General features: G+C 48.8%; 1 protein-coding gene across 1 annotated transcript in view; it reads right to left on the minus strand.

Annotated features, from left to right (window-relative positions):
- Positions 1–17,581, minus strand: part of DNAH8 (dynein axonemal heavy chain 8) — a 274,964-nt gene that overhangs the window by 26,804 nt on the left and 230,579 nt on the right. Inside the window, exons 82-84 of the mRNA XM_070418643.1 lie at positions 14,372–14,488; positions 12,558–12,659; positions 8,362–8,522 (exon numbers count right to left, since the gene is read on the minus strand). Coding sequence (XP_070274744.1) covers positions 8,362–8,522; positions 12,558–12,659; positions 14,372–14,488 — 380 coding nt within the window. The remainder of the gene's footprint in view (positions 1–8,361; positions 8,523–12,557; positions 12,660–14,371; positions 14,489–17,581) is intronic.

The raw sequence follows: 17,581 nt of genomic DNA on the forward strand, positions 1-17,581 counted from the left end.
ACAATTGAACATATGAATAGAGAGGAAAGCATCCTAGGAAAATGGCAGAAAAGGCCCTTGCGCTCCATTACCTGTTTTCTCATTACTGGTTTTTGAAGTATGGCGCTATCTCAGTTTTTAAAAGTCACATAAGGAAAAGGAACATAACAGTGCCTTGTGCAGACCCACACTTGCCCCTTTGACAATACAGGGTAGGGCAAGCGTAGGTTTACAGCTGTGAGTACGAGAAACATGGAGTTTATTCTTATATGATTGTTTATTCATTACTGTATTATTTGCCATATGAACAACTGTAAACCTACTTTTGTCCGACCCTGAATGCAGTCATAGCTGGTGTCGCATGAAAATAGCTGACGTGACAACAAAATGAAGTTATCAACAGTCGAGGACCCACGTGTTGTTATGGAACAGAGATTTCATCAGAAACGTACATGTGTGTGATTCCCATCGCTCGGCGCCCTGGTTCTGCGCGGCACGCCAGCTCGCAGGGAGCAGGGTGTGTGGGTGAAGCTGTGCTGGAGAAGATGCAGGTGCCACAGGGCCGGGGTCCTGCCGAGCCAGGACTCTCCAGGCAGGTCCGATAACGCCAAACCTCTGACTCTGTCATGGACTCCGTGCACCCAAATCTCCACGGACTCCCAGAGCTCTGTTCTGACACCAGACAACTCCTGCCCTGGTTTGTTCTAATCCCCCCTTTCGCTCGCCCGCGCTGGCCCTTGCACCATCTCCTTTAACATCAGCTGCCCGACCGGGGAACTTCAGAGAGGGCTCCCCCTGTGTCACTCCCCAGCCTCTCTCGGTTTCCGAGTCTTATTTCCAGATCATGCCTAGCACCACGTAGAAACGTCCAGCATCCGCATCCTTCCTGCCTTTGGAACGGCACCAAACCCTTTCTCAGGACCCCCCCCCCCGCCCCCCCCCCCCCCCCCCCCCCCGCATCTCCCGGAGCCAGTCTCTGCGATGTATCAGCATCACCATCACGTTGCTTTGCTCTTCGAGCCTCCCCTCTCCCCCCACCCCCAGGCTCCCAAACGTACCACACACTTTACAGCTTCCTGCCCCTCCTTGGGGCAGCTCCTTCCTGCATGTGCCCTCATTGATGCTTTTGTTCACTGTGCTGATGTGTCGTTTTTTAATCATGTTTAAGGTGTACAGGTTGATCTGATACGCAAACACAGCCTCCTCATCTTCCTCTTTCTTTGTACTCTGTCCCTCTTGCTGGTGCTGCAGCCACTCCTCCCCACCCCCTCCCCATCTCCATCCTGAGAGCCCCTGCAGGTCCTTAAGGCACAACTCAGAGGTGGCCTCACTCCCTCACTAGCTCACTTTGATCCCTAAATGGAAATTGATTGCTCCTTTGCCTTTGTTCTCAGAGCAATGTGTGTGTGTGCACGTGTGCGTGTGCTTGTGTGTGTGTGTGCGCGCGCGCGCCCCTGTATGTATTACATAACGGTCTGCCATTCATTTATTTTCTCCGATCGATGGTGAGCTCCAGGGCAAGGACTGTGACTTACTAATCCGCAAGCTGGCTAGAGACTAAGTTCTCAGTAAATATTTGTTGGGCTTGAATTTTATTAAGCCTCACATCTAAAGGAGAGCAGTCCTCTAATATTAAAAGGGCATGAAAATGTAATTATTTGTTTCTTCTTATGGTAAAAGTCTATTGTCATTACTGTGTGTCTCTCTCCTGGCACCTTTCCACCTAAAGATAAACATATCTCCAATCTTTAAAGGTCAAAGAGAAGAAAACCACCGTAAATTTCCATTCATGCTAAGGAAACCCTGATTTATTCTTCCCACCTGTTCTAGCCACATAGGAAACGGGGAAGGACCCCCTATCTAGGATTCTCAGGCGCTCCCCTGGCTCCCCGTCAGCTCGCATCCTCCTTGGAAACGCTGCACCAGGGCTGCGCGCCAGCATACACACTGCAGGCGGGTGCAGCCGCCTGCTCTGGCCGCCCGCCACCCTGGCCAGCACTCCAGGAGGCCCGTGGAGGGGCCACGGCTGGACCTCACCTGAGAGATCACTCCCACGGTGGGCCATTTAACTCATCTTTTGAGGTGATTTGAAAACAGTCCCTGAGACATGGCTGTGGAAAGAACCCCTGAAAAGCTGCCCCATTTTGTATAGGAGGTGGACAAGCTCTCAGATCGCCTCCCACCACACGTGGGCCACCGAATGCCAGGGATGTGCAACCTCCATTCCCTTTATTTCTTTCTCCACAATGTGGTTTTAATTTGCAAAGACAGGAAAGGCAGAAGCCTACCTAACCAGCTACACTGGAGAACTGCAAATATCTCTATGTGCCTCCGAATCCCAAGGGCTCCCAGGGAAACAGTCCCATAAATAAATGCTCTGAGGTGAAGAAAGGGAATGGTAATATTCCATGTGCTTTGGTCCCGAGTTACTTCTAGAAGAAATTTCTCCTTGAAGTAAACGTGGGAAGAAGCTCTTACTGGTCTTGTCACTCTGTGGTTTTGGGGGGTCGTCTGGGGGATCTCTGTTGGGTGGTCATGGGCCATACAAATGCAAGACAACTGACAAAGAGAGCTACCTCTAAAATAATTAATCATTTCCTGAGATATTAGTGCACTATCACATCCCAACCAGCCTAGATTTATATACATCTTTGCACATGAAACATAATGTGCAATGAGCATAATTTTTAATTCATTTTAGAGAGAGCGAGAGAAAGAGAATGAGAGAGAGAGAGAGACATCAGTGTGAGAGAGAAACATCAATCAGTTACCTCCTGAAGGTGCCCCGACCAGGGATTGACCCCACAACCTAGGTATGTGCCCTGCCTGACTGGGAAAAAAATCTGCCGCAATGAGCACAATCTTTTTTTAAAATCTGAAACTCAGCAGTGCCGGTGAACAAAAAAAAGAAATACAATTAAATTCAAACTGTGTCGGAATGAATACAAAAGTTGTAATAAGACATTTGACAAATTTCAGAAGGTAGAAAAATATGCAAAACTGCTAATGAGAAAAAGGGTGAAAATAAATAACTGTTTTTGACATTGAGATAGTTGAATTTGCAATGTCCTTGGTACCTTATAAATCTAGATAATAAAACTATTTAAACTATGCATAGTGATTAAACTATGCATTTTTATGCTTCCTGTCACCAAGGTATCTAAGCTCTTGGGAGAGATTTTATTTATTTTAAAGCATTTATTCAACCTGATTTTCCTCTTCTACTTCTGCATTCTTAAGCAAGGATGGGCGGAGGGGGAGACGTGTGGTCCCCCTTCCCAGGTCCCCCCCTCTCCCCTCTAATAATCTGTGGGTGCTAAGGTCAGAGTGCAGATTCTGATCAGCAGGGACACATTCTCCACCCCAGCTCAGGGGCAGCCCTGAGCCAATCTGGGAGCAAGAGCATTTTTGAGTGACGTGGGCAGTCGGATACATTAATAAGGACCTTCTTGGCTGCAACAGTCACATTGACTCAGCCAGTGTGTCTCAGACAGTCCACCCCCTCTCGTGTCTTCAACTGTCCTCTCGGGAGAGTTCCACCTCGCAGCCGTGGGAAGGGTGTGCTTGGGGGCAGGGACTGGGGATGGGCCCTAGCTGGGAAGCTGCGTCCGTTTTTTGCTTACTGCCTCCTGGTGGCTGGTGCGGGAACAGCGCGGGGTTGGAGCGCAGCCCCCCAAGAAGACTCAGTTGCCAGGAAGAGTGAGGCTGATTCTGGTTACCGGGTATTTCAGAGCCCAGAGGAGAAAAGGCTCCAGCTTAGGACAGAGATTCCCTCGACAGAAAATGACCAAACGCAGCCTGCGGGACAGAGCCCACTGCCTGAGCAGGCACCGAAAGGGCCATGGTCGCCAGGAGGAGGAGAGCAGGGGTGGGTGGCAGGAGAAGAAGCCCCTGCGAAAGACCAAGCAGGAAGTTAAGGATGGAGAGAAATCCCAGGAGGGGGCCACAGGGCTCAGGGGCCAGCTGCCGTCTCTGGCAGGAACAGTCCATCTGAGGCAGAGGTCCCGCCGTTCTACCTGCCCTCACTCAGTGGGATGGGAGCTGGCGAGACCCTGACAGTCAGTTTGGGAAGGACAGCTGTGCCAGCCACAGCAGGCCCGCCAGCGGAGGCATGTGAGCTGCGCGCAGAGCTGTGGAGGGAAACTTGAGCCGGGACAAAGGCTTGCCACACCCTCTCCACTGAGCAGGCAGCAGCAAGGAATGAATGAAAACTGTACAAGGCTCCCAGCCTTGTTCCACATTCATTCATCTTATCAGTCCCCCTCTGGGACCTGTCTGCAGCTTCACTCCACCTCTGCAGCCCATCACCGGCCCTGACTGCAGCCTACATCACACACAGGGCCTCCAAGGTGGTCGATTAGTGCAAATAGCCCGTAAATGTAGGCAAATGTGCTCAATTTCACTCAAAATGAGAGAAAATAAATTAAAACCATGCTGAGGCACCATTTCTCACTGCCGTTCTGGTGATAATTCAAAACCTCACCACTGCTCTGTGGTTGAGACTGAGGGGCCAGGCACGCCCGCACTGCTGGTGAGAGTAACAGCACAGGCGGTGGAAGGGACTTCGGCAACATTCACTAGGCCTCGGTCTAGCCACCATCCCAGAGAGCAATTTACCCTGAAAACGAATGCCCCACAATATGGGAAACAGCACGCAGGAGGTTATTCACTGAGGAATTATTTGGGATAGTGAAGCACTGGAAGCAACCCTAAAGGCCCACCCTCAGGAGAAGGATGCAGGGACGATGGAGCATGAGCACCGAGGAGCCTGCAGCTGTACAGTAATGAGGATGGCATCTATGAGCTGAAGGGAGTGGTTATAAGATACACTGTTAAGTGAAAAAGGCAAGACACAGAATTAGTATGGCAACTTTGTTTAAGAAAGAAAGGATCATAAGAATATCTAAGTACATGTGTATGTATTTCGGGGCAAAAAGAGCACAGGGAAGATAAGCCAGAAATTAATGCATGCGGGTGCCTCTAAAGAGAGGAGGAAGTTGGCTGGAGATGAGACTTCTCTAAGGACAACTTACTATCTAGTTCTGACTCTCAGCCATGTTCACGTCTCACATAATTAAAACAATGGACAGCCCAGCTGACGTGGCTCAGTGGTTGGGTGTCAACCTGTGAACCAGGAGCTCACGGTTCGATTCCCAGTCAGGGCACAGGCCTGGGTTGCGGGCTTGATCCCCCGTGTGGTGTGCAGGAGGCAGCTGATTAATGGTTCTCTCTCTCTTCATTGATGTTTCTAGCTTTCTGTCCCTCTCCCTTCCTCTCTGGAATCAAGAAAAATATATTAAAAACCCATCATGAACCAAGATGGAAAAAAACTAAAATGTAATACAAACAAAAACAAAGTACCTACAGATCACTGGATGGCACAACCACACAGAAAAACATCGGCCTGACTTCTGAGCAGAGCACCCTGGGCGCCCTCAGTGGGATCTGTTCTAAGGGCAAAAAGGTCAGCAAAGAAACCTTGACCTGCACTTAGGACATTGGGGTGCTGGTGGGGTGTTCAGAGCAAGTGAATAAAGATATTGAAGTTGCTGGGAACCGGAGTTCTCACCATGGGAGGAAAGAGACAGCAACATGAAATGAGGGAAGACAAGGCACAGCCCTGAGGTATACAATTGGACTCGGACCTGTTAGTATCAGCCTATGATGTTTTAAAAAATACTTATTTCCTAGCTCATCCATTGAGTGGAGCTACAAGGAGAGAGAGAGAGAGAGAGAGAGAGAGAGAGAGAGAGAGAGAGAGAGAGAAATGTGCTTATATATGGACGTAGCTGTAGACATATAAAGACACAGAGGTTTAAATATAGAAAAAGAAAATGCAAATGGAACCAAATGCGAGTCATCAGTGACTCTCAGTAAAGGGTCTATGAGAGTTTACTGCGTACTTGCAACTCGTGTGAGGGCTTGTAATGGCCCCAATAAAAGTCCAGGGAAAGTCTCTCTCTGGCTTCCCATTTGAATTACACTTTAGTTGCCCTGCTTTGAGCTGTTCCGAGCTTCGGTTTATCTTCCCTGAGAGCTGGTGATCAAACTGCCTGCGGTGATGCAGGCGCGGGCGTGCGTGCTGTCCCGGGGTGAGATGTGGCCAGCCTTGCTCTGCGCTCCTAGGCACCGGCTCCCACGGCTCCAAGGGCTCTCGCCAAGGATGGAGCCCAAGTTCTAAGCCCTCATTCGAGACCACGTCACCTGCTCGTTTACAAGTGCATTACCACCTACTGCCCATTTTCCGGCCCGCTCACATGCATCAGGAGATCTTTCTATGGACTAGCCCCCTCACTGGGTCCTCCACAACCTGAAGAACTGCGTATGGCGGTCGCAGTCAACACATGTTCCCTGCCATCAGGCACGGGCTGGCACGGGAGGAACAGCAGTGAAAAGAGGCAAGAGCGTCAACAGAATGAGCTTATGTTGAATGATGGCAGCCAGACGAGAGCAAACAATACATACAGATGTGTCAGCTGGTGAGAAAACCCATAGAAAAGGCAGATAAGGAGGATGGACTCTGAGGTGGTGGGGAGTGGTTAGCCATTGCTAAATAGGGCGGCCAGCGAAGGCTTCTTTGACATTTCAGCAAAGGACGGAAGAGGTGAAGAGGTGAGCCACAGTGCTGCATGGGAAGGACCGCCAGGAAGTGCAGGTAGCCTGTGGTGAGAGCCTCGGGCCTGTCTGAGGGACAGGAAGCCGGCAGTAGCTGGAGCTGGTGGCCACGGGGAGAGGGAAGGGGGGGCGGGGCAACAGAAAGGGACCAGCCAGGGGTGGGTGCAGATGGAATTATTGGGCCTTGGAGGTCACCTGGAGGTCACTGTTGGCCTTGGACCTTGACTCAGAGTACGATGAGCCTTCAGAGGGTTCTGGGCAGAGGCCTGATGCGGTCCGACTCACATTTCTAAAAGTCTCAGCGAAAGCAAACCTCTTTCTGTCTTCTCTTTCAGAGAATGTTTAAGTTGATGCGCAAAGGGGTCCCCGAGGAATCCTTTTAATTGTTTCCTGCCTCCAGCTAACTTTATGACGGCTTTTTATTCTTCAAAGAGCAGCCAGCGCCGCCACCAAAGGGCCATCGGCTCCTCCCGTGGGGTCTGAAGGGAGCGTTAGCCATCCATGGGCCTTTGGAGCGACGCTCACATCTTTGAAGATGAAAAGAACATGAGAGAGATGAGAGGGAACGGAGAAGTTAGAATCAACGTGGGTGACAGAGGCCAGGAGGCCAAGCCTGGTGAAGGGTGAGGCGCGTGCAGGACGAGAGGGCATGGGGGCTCCCGGGCTGCCTGTGAGGGCAGAGGACCAGGTGAGGACGTGGGCTGCGGCTGCAGGGGAGTGACAGGGAGAGGGCACGCCACACACCGTCTCAGCCATCACAGCTTAACAGCGGTCCTCAACCTGTGGATCTCGACCCCTTTGGCGGTCGAACGACCCTTTCACAGGGGTCGCCTAAGACCATCCTGCAGATCAGATATCTACATGACGATTCATAACAGTAGCAACATTACAGTTAGGAAGTAGCAACAAAAATAATTTGATGGTTGGGTCACAACATGAGGAACTGTATTTAAAGGGCCAGAAGGTTGAGAACCACTGCCCTAGATCCACCTTCCAGGCGGCTGTTGGTTTCTCTCTACTTCCTAAAACCACGCTCCTAGAGTAGACTTTGTGGCCTTGCGTCAGTGGGCCGGAGGAGACCACCCAGAGGAGGCTGAGCTGGGGCCTCTCCGTGGAGCCAGAGGCTCGGTCTGCAGGTGGGACTTCCGGGGAGATGAGGGATGCGACCTCCTCCACAGGAGGGCCCTGGAAGGGGCTTGGGACCTGGATGCCCCTCCTACCTCTTCACCCGCCTCTGGCCCGTGGGACTGGCGCAGGGACCTCCCCTCACCCGCCCTGTGCGCCTTGCTCACTGCCTGGTGCCCCGTGGATGGTTAGCGACAGAGGAGGCCGTGAGCAGCCAGGGAGCAGATCAAGCACAAGTACCACCGCGCCCTCCTCTCTCGCCCCGCCTGGCCCTGCTAGAGTCCACTTAGGACCATTATTTTTCATGGACTTTTTTGAGGTAAGAGGCAAGGACTACTGTCCTATCCGCGGAGAGCATCGGCGCCAATCACACCAGCTGGTTTTATGACACGACAGAGAAGTAATCAGTGCATAAATTAGAGCCTTCACGCTGCCATAAACTCCGGAGCATCGGGATTTAGTGAGGGGAGAGCTGCCAAGATCCGACAAAGTTGTAATTGGGAGACAGAAAGTGACACAATTTTTCATAATAAAATGAAAAGCAGGGAAAGGAGAGAGACTGAGAGAGAGAGGAAATGCATCGTTACTGCCGGGCTGAGTTACAAATGACGCCTTCAGATTTCAAAGGGGCCAGGAACTTACGTGATGTCGGCATTCGGGTGAAGCCCGAAGACCTCGGGGTTGTCGAGGGAGGGCAGCGACTGGATGTACTCGAAATACTGGTCCAAGGTCTTGCAGAGGGGGATTTTATATCCGGTGTAAAAGCAGAACGACGGCTCAAACATCTTCTCGCTGAACCAGACCTGCATGGGGGAGAAAAGAGAAGAAATAAAGTCGATAAACATCTAAATGAAAACTGCTACTGGGAAAGAGAAAGGGTTGCCTTATTTCCATTTTAATAGTTTTTAATATTGAGGCTGAAAGCACCCAAATGCAGCCACTGACAGAATGATGAGCTCGCAGATGAAGAAGAGAGGCCGGGATGCAAAAGCAATGGAGCCCCAGCCCGTCCCACAGCAGAGAAGGTATTGGGCGGCCGGCTCCACAGGAGAGTGGAGCCGGCCGCCCAAGTCTGCTCCCGGATCCAGTACCTGGCTGACCCGCCAGCCCTCTGTGTGTGTGTTTTAAGATTTTTAATTTATTTTTAGAGAGAGAGGAAGGGAGAGGGAAAGAGAGACAGGGAGAGAGAGAGAGAGAGAGAGAGAGAGAGGTATCCATGTGAAAATGGAACATGGATCAGCTGCTTCCTGCATGCCCCCTATTGGGGATCGATCTCCCTACTGGGTCATGTGCCCTGACTGGGAATTGGACAGGCAACATGTCTGTGCGCCGGCCAGGACTCGATCCCTCTTTTAAAGAGGAGTGGCAACACACTGCAGAATAGATGAGGCAACACACACACACACACACACACACACACACACACACGAGACAGTATCTGGCCTTTTCAGTGCCGCCCTTCTCCCCCCAGCGGGGCTCCTGCCAGGGGGGCTGGGTCTGTGCTCACTGGGGCTCAAAGCAGCACTGAGCACAGCACGAGGCCAGGAAAACTTCCACGCCTCGCCCTTCCCACCCTGCGCTGGAGAGCTCCCCCGTTAATTAAGTTCTGTCCTTGGCCACAAGAAGCAAATGTATCCAACCGTCTTATTGTTCGCTTAAGGACATCCTTTTCTCATTCCATATGAGCTGATTATGTGTAATGTAGCAGCGAGAGCACAAATATATACTCGGTGTGAACAGACTTATTCTGAAGAGGAAAAAATAATGCTGAATGCCTACCAGCCCGATTTGAGACAATGACTTTAGTGTCTAACAGAGCAATTTTCCCGGTCGGAAGGGAGCTAATGGGGAGACAGGGGAGCAGAAAAGCAGGCGGATGTCTGAATCTCTCGAGGACGCTGCGTGGAAAGGGGTGGGACTGTGCTTACTCGGGCTAACCACACCTGCGCCAGGCTCTTTGCTCCAAAGCCTTCTTCCCACTCTTTTTAGGGCCAGCGATTGTTCTGAATATGAAACACCCCGTGTACCCGTTCTCCCGGTTGCTCCATTTGCCGAAATCCTATCCTATTCAACTTCCACGCATGAGGCACTGAGCTTAGAATGAGAACAGAGTGCAAAGATGAGGCACACACAGTCCTTTCCTTCAAGGAGCTTGTGACCCAATGGAGGGCTAAGCCGATTACATAATAGCCACAGTACAAAGGGCACCGAGGCAAGAGCCGGGGAAATAAAAATAAGCCAAGTACCAAGGAGGTGCAAAGCAGGAGGAAAGCACAGCCAGACCTCTCTGGGAGAGAAAATAGAAGTAATAAGGTAAGGTATGTCAGGTAAGGCTTTATCTAAGAGGTGATTTTGGAGGTAAGCCTTGAAGGACAGGATTGTGACAGTGGGACTGGTAATGGGGAGACCACACAGGCAAAGGCACAGAATAACTAGTGCACATGTGAGGCAGGTGGGGGAAAGGACAAAGGCTCGGGTAAATCTAGTGTGGTGGTGAGAGAGAGAACAGGAAAGGTGAAGGGGGGTCCTATTACGGATGACTGTGCTTGTCAGGCTGATGACATGCTAATTTAAGAAGTGGGGAAGAGCTGGAAGCTATTCGAGAGCACAGGCTGTGATCGTGGTCATTCTGAGACAGATTATGTTCTTGGGGATGGGGATGACGAGGCAGGGGAAGGCCAGGGGCCCTCAGCACATAGACCACCAGTGACCATTGTGAGCTCTGTGTTGTCAGGTGACATCTGCATATATAAAAGTCTAAGTGACCGTTACGCACTATGACCCGCACTGACCACCAGGGGGCAGATGCTCAACGCAGGAGCTGCCCGCTGGTGGTTAGTGCGCTCCCACAGCCAACCTCCTGGGCCAGCCTCCAGCAGTTCCTCCCCCCAGGAATGGGTGAGAAGGCCCCTACTGGCCCCCATTGCCACCTAGGCCAAGGGACCCCACCCGTGCATGAATTCTTGCACCGGGCCTCTAGTATATTTATAAAAGCAAATAGAAGTCTCCACCTGTTTTTCCATTAATTTATTTACACGCACACAACTAGTTGGATTCACTAACACAAATAGCTGAGTTTCATCCAATTTGGAGGACATTTTGGGGATATATTAAAAATACAGAATATGAAGTCTACATGGAAGTACTGTGGAAGATTCTAGAAGGTACTTTACAAAGACACGCAGTCATACTCCAAAGACAAATAAGGTTCTACAATTGTTGGTTTTAGGGGAGACACACCATAAGATGCTGAGAATAGAGAAAAGATTAGCCCCAAACTGAAAGTCACAGGAATGGAGGAATGCCACTGGAAGGCACTGATATACAATTAAACCAATTCTCTCTCGGACCAATGCTAGGTAACATAGGGTGAAGTGGCAACAAAGAAGTTAGATCTCCTGGTTAGAAGGTAAGATGAAGCTGAGGTTGCGATACCTTTTTCTCCTTTGAACCTCGGATACAGAGGTGAGTTTATCATATTCCTTGACTTTATTGTTCTCATGAGTCTAGACACCTTTCACCTTAGTCCTTTCCCCATTCAGCCCTGCTATCCACTCCCCGTCTCCTTCCCTCTGAGAGCATCTATTTAAATGTCCTTGATCTATGTCCTCAACGATGCATTTATCCTTGTGAAATATACACGTATAACTTTATAGATCTCATTTGATTTCATTAACCTCTGCACTCAACAGTAAGTTTGTAAGACCTGTGCCTGCTGTCACACGGATCTCTTCCTCCCAGTGCTGCGCTGTGTTCCACGGCAGGCGGCCGCGGCATTCAGCTCCTCCATCCCCGTGAAGGCTCCTAGGTTGCCTTCAACTTCCCACACAGTATCACCATGGACATTGTCAGCGCATCCATTTGTAGACTCTCCCTAGAAATACTCTGGGATGGACCTACCCAGGATACTTAATTTTAGTAAATTTTGCCCAACAGCTTTCTGGGAGGTGTGGACCGGTCTGACGTCCAGCAGCCTGACTCCTGCCTTCACCATCCTTACCGACACACACCTGTCCGCACACGGCTTCAGAAAAAACGGGTAAAGGGTTGAAGGAAACATCAGCTTCCTGGTAAACCCCCAATTTACCAAAGTAACCCCAAAAGCATGTGTTCTTAATTTTGTTGAGGTTTTAATTTTGTTTCGAGGGGGAGAATCATTGACACAGAGAATTACCAATATAGATTCTAATATAAAGAATTCAAGTAACCATAAAATACGTATCTGGTTTTCTCCCACTTAGGTAATATATATTCCTTCTCTGACATGTAAAAATTTTAAGAAGAGTTTGAGTCTGATGGGCTATTTATACTATTCATCCTTGATGTGAAAGGTGAAAGCCATAATTGCTAAGAACATTCTCTAGAAAATGTTCAATGTGATATATGTGGGTTTTACTGGGCACGGAGAAAAAAAAATGAGCACTTCATCAATTTTCAATTGTCTGTCCTAATGGAAAAGATGAGAAAACTCAAATTATGGTTCATTTTCCAATCAGTTATTTTGGGGCTTGAAATCGCTTTGCGTGGTTTCAGGGGAAGAAGCAGAGAAATTATGTGCAGTGTTTTCAAGGAGGAGGGGGTGGGGGGCCCTGGGCATGAGCAGCTCATCTATACAGAAGACTCACAGACCACAAGCAGATTGCTGGTTGGTTTGGCTTCGGTTTTAACTTTGTTTTGTTGGCTGCCTCTTTGCAGCAGCTCGGCTCTGTACCTTCCCCGCCCACTCCCTCCCCCCTTAAGTTTGGCTCATCTACTACCAAAAAAAAAAAAAGTTTTTGCTTAAAAGGAAAATGCAATAAAATGTGTCTCCATGCCTTTCCCCCCCAAAATTGACTTACTCTAGCAAAGCAATTAAGTAGGCGTTTATCAAAGTCGTCTGTCACTCTGCCTCCGTATTGCACTTCTCCAATCATGTACCGAACTGTGCTCCACGATACACCCTGCATTGGGAAGAACAAAGAGTGATTCACTGTCCATCCACACAAAAACTCCTAAACATTTCGGGTCTCTCCTAGGGGCCGAGGTCTGGAAAAGGAAGCCCCCGCTCGACGGCGGAAGCTTCTCACCATGTTGTATTAACAGATCTTTTGCGCTTACGCGACTGGAACGGCCACGGTTTGTTCACTAAAGACAGTTCCACAACGCCATACAGCTGTGACCGTGGCGCTCACCTGTGGTTTAAAACACCCTATTTTTCACTCTGCGTTTGTAATCACCTATCATGCTCATTACAGTAGTGCTGAGCTGTTAGAGAAGGAAAGGTTGTGTTTAGTGAAGAAAAGAAAAATCAAGTCATCAACGCTCTGATATGCTTCCTTAGCAATATGCCTTCTGAATCAGTGAGAGAACAACTCGGAAATTACTCACAAGATGTTTCTGCAATGAGATCCTTTGGTATCTCACTCTGTGAGCGACAACTACGTTAAAGTATGGATTAATCTCCATAGCCATTTTATGCTCGCAATGCATTCCAGATATTAATAGTTGTGTGGTTTTTTTTAATTTAAAAACCCTTCAATAACATCTGAGGTAGGAGACGTAAGGATGCTTGATTTTTCTTTACTTCCTCTTGGTTAAAACTTTACTTTTCAGCTTTGTGGCCTTTCAAAGCAACTATTTCAAGAGCACTGTTTTTGTATATGCTGAAATGATCATTGCAGAATATGAACCCAATGTGATACAAGTTTTCATCAAAACGTCATAGTCAGTATATTATCCCCTTGTAGCAGCAAGGAAAAACGGTGGTTTGACCCTGGATTTCCCACCGGCCCAGATGAAGATTCCCCGTGGCTCACCGTCCCCCCGGTGCCGGTGCCGTGTCTATAATCTTCCTCAGGACCTACTAGGAGGAGAGGGGAGCAGGGCGCTGGCACTTTGAGCTCTACTAGCACCACACTCTGTGCTGTCACTGTGCTGACTCATTTACTCTCCACAGAAGCCAGAGCCAGGACATAGGGGAGGAAACAGGCTCAGAGAGGCTCAAGAACTTGCTCAAGGTCACGGAGAGACAGATCACGGGCCTTTACAGCTCCCGTGTGAAAGGACAACAGGTTGGCATTCTCAGTCCTGTGACCTTGAGGAAGTCCCTTATTCTCTTTTGTCTATTGTTTCATCAGTAAAAAGGGGCTACCAGTAATGGCTTCTGTGTCTGCCCCACAGAGCCGTGAAAATGGGATGAGGCCCTGCCTGTGGAAGCACTCTGAAGACCAGAGTGCTCAATAGGATAATTAGTGACCATTGTCAGGAATTGTTGCAATTCATATGCATGAGCTTAAACATCCGTTCAGATGAGATTCACGGGAGATTCACGTGAAAAAGGACTTCCCCGTGGCTGGGAGATAACATGCCACTTCTGCGGAGACACAGGGAGAGGAAGAAAGAAAAGTGTGACTCGAGGTGCGTTCTCTCGAAGCGCACTGGGACCCTTGGCTGTGACATGAGGACATGAGGGTGCGGGAGTCCGAACGCACTCCTGGGGGTGGGAGGGAGTGAGTGGGAAGGGCTGGGCCAGCACACGGCTGATGGGAAGGAGCAGGCTGGGTGCCGGAGCTGGGGGACGGCAGCAGGCTCTCTGAATATCACACTGAAAATGTCTATAGAGGCTTGATTAAGGACAGCGATAAAAATAGAAAAGAGAAAAAATATCACTCACCTTCTTAATGTCGCATTCATCAAGGTGATTCTGAATAAACTGAACGCTGGCTGTAAAGTCGGCAGAATTGAACTCATAGGGAATATTCCATCCCAAGGGGCCGAATTTGCGGCGCTCCTTAAAAACACCAGAGGAAAGAACTGAGTGAGGTGTTTACAGTGCATCCAGCTGACCCCTTTTGATTGTCACCATGCAAAGTAAGTACAATTACAGCATGATATCAAAACTGATGAACATAAAAGAACAGTTTTCAATTGGGGGTATAATAACCTTCCAAAACACTATTCGGTGGCTCTAGAGACAGAGGGCTTACAAGAACAAATCACCAAATACTTGCTGAATTGGTGTTCTTGGGTTTAGAGAAGTACAGGTCTCCATTGCCAACTCAAAAAAAAAACACACACACACACAAAAAAAACAGGTGCTAAAAAATACCTGTTGAATGAATTATTTATTCATTGTTTATTCTAAATTGGACTCTTGGAAGTTTCAAATGTTAAATGTAAAGTTTTGAATTTTTGTTTTTCAACGTGGATAACTTAAGCACTCAAGAGCATTTAGACTCTCTGCTAGTTTCACTCTGTAATCTTGCAATTTTGGCTTCTGGAAACCAAATATCTCTAAAACATGGCACATCTTTCTGTCTCAGAATGCTCGCACTGCCCTCATTCACACTCTGCATCTGCGAAGCTACTCACAGTAACCCACTGCCTTGCTAATCTGGAAACCACTTTACCGCTGTGCTGGGTTAGAACCGGTATTTCCAGGCCCGGACCACCGAGCTAACCACCCAGGTGAGCTCAAATGTTGCCAAACCTCAGCTTCCCCTGCCTCAGCACACGGCCAGCCTCTCAGGAAGGTCCAGTGGTTTCGTTGGGTTTCCTCCTGGGCCTCGGACCTCACCATCTGAGGTGAGGACCCACGTGGAGAGTAGAATCCCGGTGTGTCTGTGGGGAGCTGTGATCACACTTCTCTACCTGGGAATGTATTTTTTGTCTCTTCTGCTTTCCCCAACCCTCTCTCTCTCTCTCTCTCTCTCTCTCACACACACACACACACACCTGTCCAATCCTTCCTTCCGCAGCTGCTTCATGCTTGCATTCTGACAAACACCACCACTGAAAGGAATCTAACTGAATGTTAGTTTTGGACAAGTTCGTGGAGAAGAAGAAACTCAGAAAGCATGAAGGTTTTCATTACTGATTTTCAGGATACACTTTTAAAATATTAAGTAAACCATGAAAAAGTAATTTGGGTCCAGATGTCCGGCTCTGGGAGATCAGACGGAGGGCAAGCACAGAACTTTTTAAAATGTCTACTCCCACTACATTTAGATCTGCACTTCTTTAGGTTCGGTTGTCAGGCATTCGATGTTTCTATGGTGTGACTCCCAGCCTTGTCCCTTAGCGAATTCTATCGAACGTAGACAGTCAGTCCAAAAAGAGCCAACCGGATTCCTTCTCCCAGGAGTGTGGACTCGGGGTGCAGAATTGCTGCTGGTGTTTACCCTCATGCGAGCTCCCCTAGGGAGACTCAGCCTTAGGACCTGGGAAACACCACCTTCCACCTTGACACAGAGAAGGGGACGGAGCAGAGGTGTGGCCTCGACAGGAGGAGAGGCATGTGGTGCTGTTCCAGATGTGAGAAGGGAGCACTGGGTCTCAATGGTGTCTGCTTCTCTATTTAAAAAAATTTTTTTAATTGATTTTAGAGAGAGGAAGGGGGAGGGGTAAAGGGATAGAAACATTGATGGACTGCTTCCCACACGCCACTACTGGGGATGGAGCCTGCAACCCAGGCAAGTGCCCTGACCGGGAAGCAAATTGAGACCTCCTGGCTCATGGGCTGACGCTCAACCACTGAGCCACACTGGCCAGGCAGCATCAGCCTCTCTTGATGGCTTTCTGCGTCATAGTCTCAGCATTCCTGTTGCCTTGATGAGTTTCCTAGCTATTCATAGTCTATACTCAGTTTTGAGCCTTGGCAGTGAAAAACATCTCCCATTTTTGTCTCCCCTTTTACACCTGTATTTTGGGGTAAGGATCATGGCTGCCTAATAAGCATCTATATATATAAAAGCCTAAGTGACCATCCGACCGTTCAACTATCTGACCAATAACTATGACATGCACTGACCACCAGGGGGCAGATGCTCAATGCAGGAGCTGCTGGGCTGCACTGATTTGGCGGCTGCGGTTCTCGGGTGACACACCCAGATCCAGAGAGATGGGAGCCTGATTCCGGGATGCATCACCAGAGAACTGTCCTCTCGCAATCCGGGACCCCTCGGGAGATGTCGGAGAGCTGATTCCAGCCCAATCCCCTCAGGCCAGATCGAGGGACTCCACCCGTGTATGAATCCATGTACCGGGCCTTTGATTAGTTAATAATTATCAGAATGAAAGGCACATTTTCTCTCACCCTCTGGGGGTGCGGATAGGGGTCAGTTCCAAGGGTTTTGAATTTCTTGAGTGGATCCCAAAAACATTGAAGTGAGCCTCCTCCAGGTTATTCCAGAGCAAGTGAGCATGGGAAGGGCCTATGAATATTAATGTGAACATGCATTCAGCTAACCCCTGAGTCCCTGGAATTTCTTCTGTTTGAGATCTTCAAAGAGAAGAATGCTAACCACTTACTGGTGAAATGCAAATGTTTTCTCATTTATTAAAAAAAGAGAATCAAATCTAAAATAGTTTCACCTATGTTTGACTTAATTTTTAAAATTAACTGTCCAATTAAGACAGAAGACTGAATAAAGAGTAATTCTTTCCTCCCAATTATTGCAGCAGCTTAAATGGGCTCTATGGAAACACTCCCATTTATAACCACCGGGCAATTACAATTCAGTTGCTCCTTAAAAGGTGATCTTTGAAAATTGCTCCAAATGCTGAGGTTTGCCTCACTTCATTTAAAATATTCATATATATATATATATATATATATATATATATATATTATTGATTTTTTTACAGAGAGGAAGGGAGAAAGAGAGTTAGAAACATCGATCAGCTGCCTCCTGCACACCTCCTACTGGGGATGTGCCCGCAACCAAGGTACATGCCCTTGACCAGAATCGAACCTGGGACCCTTCAGTCCGCAGGCCGATGCTCTATCCACTGAGCCAAACCGGTTACGGCAACGCATTCACTCTTTAGGTTGGTTCACTAAGGCTGTAGACTGTTTAGCTCTTAGGGGAAAAGTCACAATCTT

The sequence above is a fragment of the Myotis yumanensis genome, unplaced genomic scaffold, assembly GCF_028538775.1.
Source record: "Myotis yumanensis isolate MYYU_CA2020_CCGP unplaced genomic scaffold, mMyoYum1.0.hap1 SCAF_6, whole genome shotgun sequence".
NCBI classification, from domain to species: Eukaryota; Metazoa; Chordata; class Mammalia; order Chiroptera; family Vespertilionidae; genus Myotis; species Myotis yumanensis.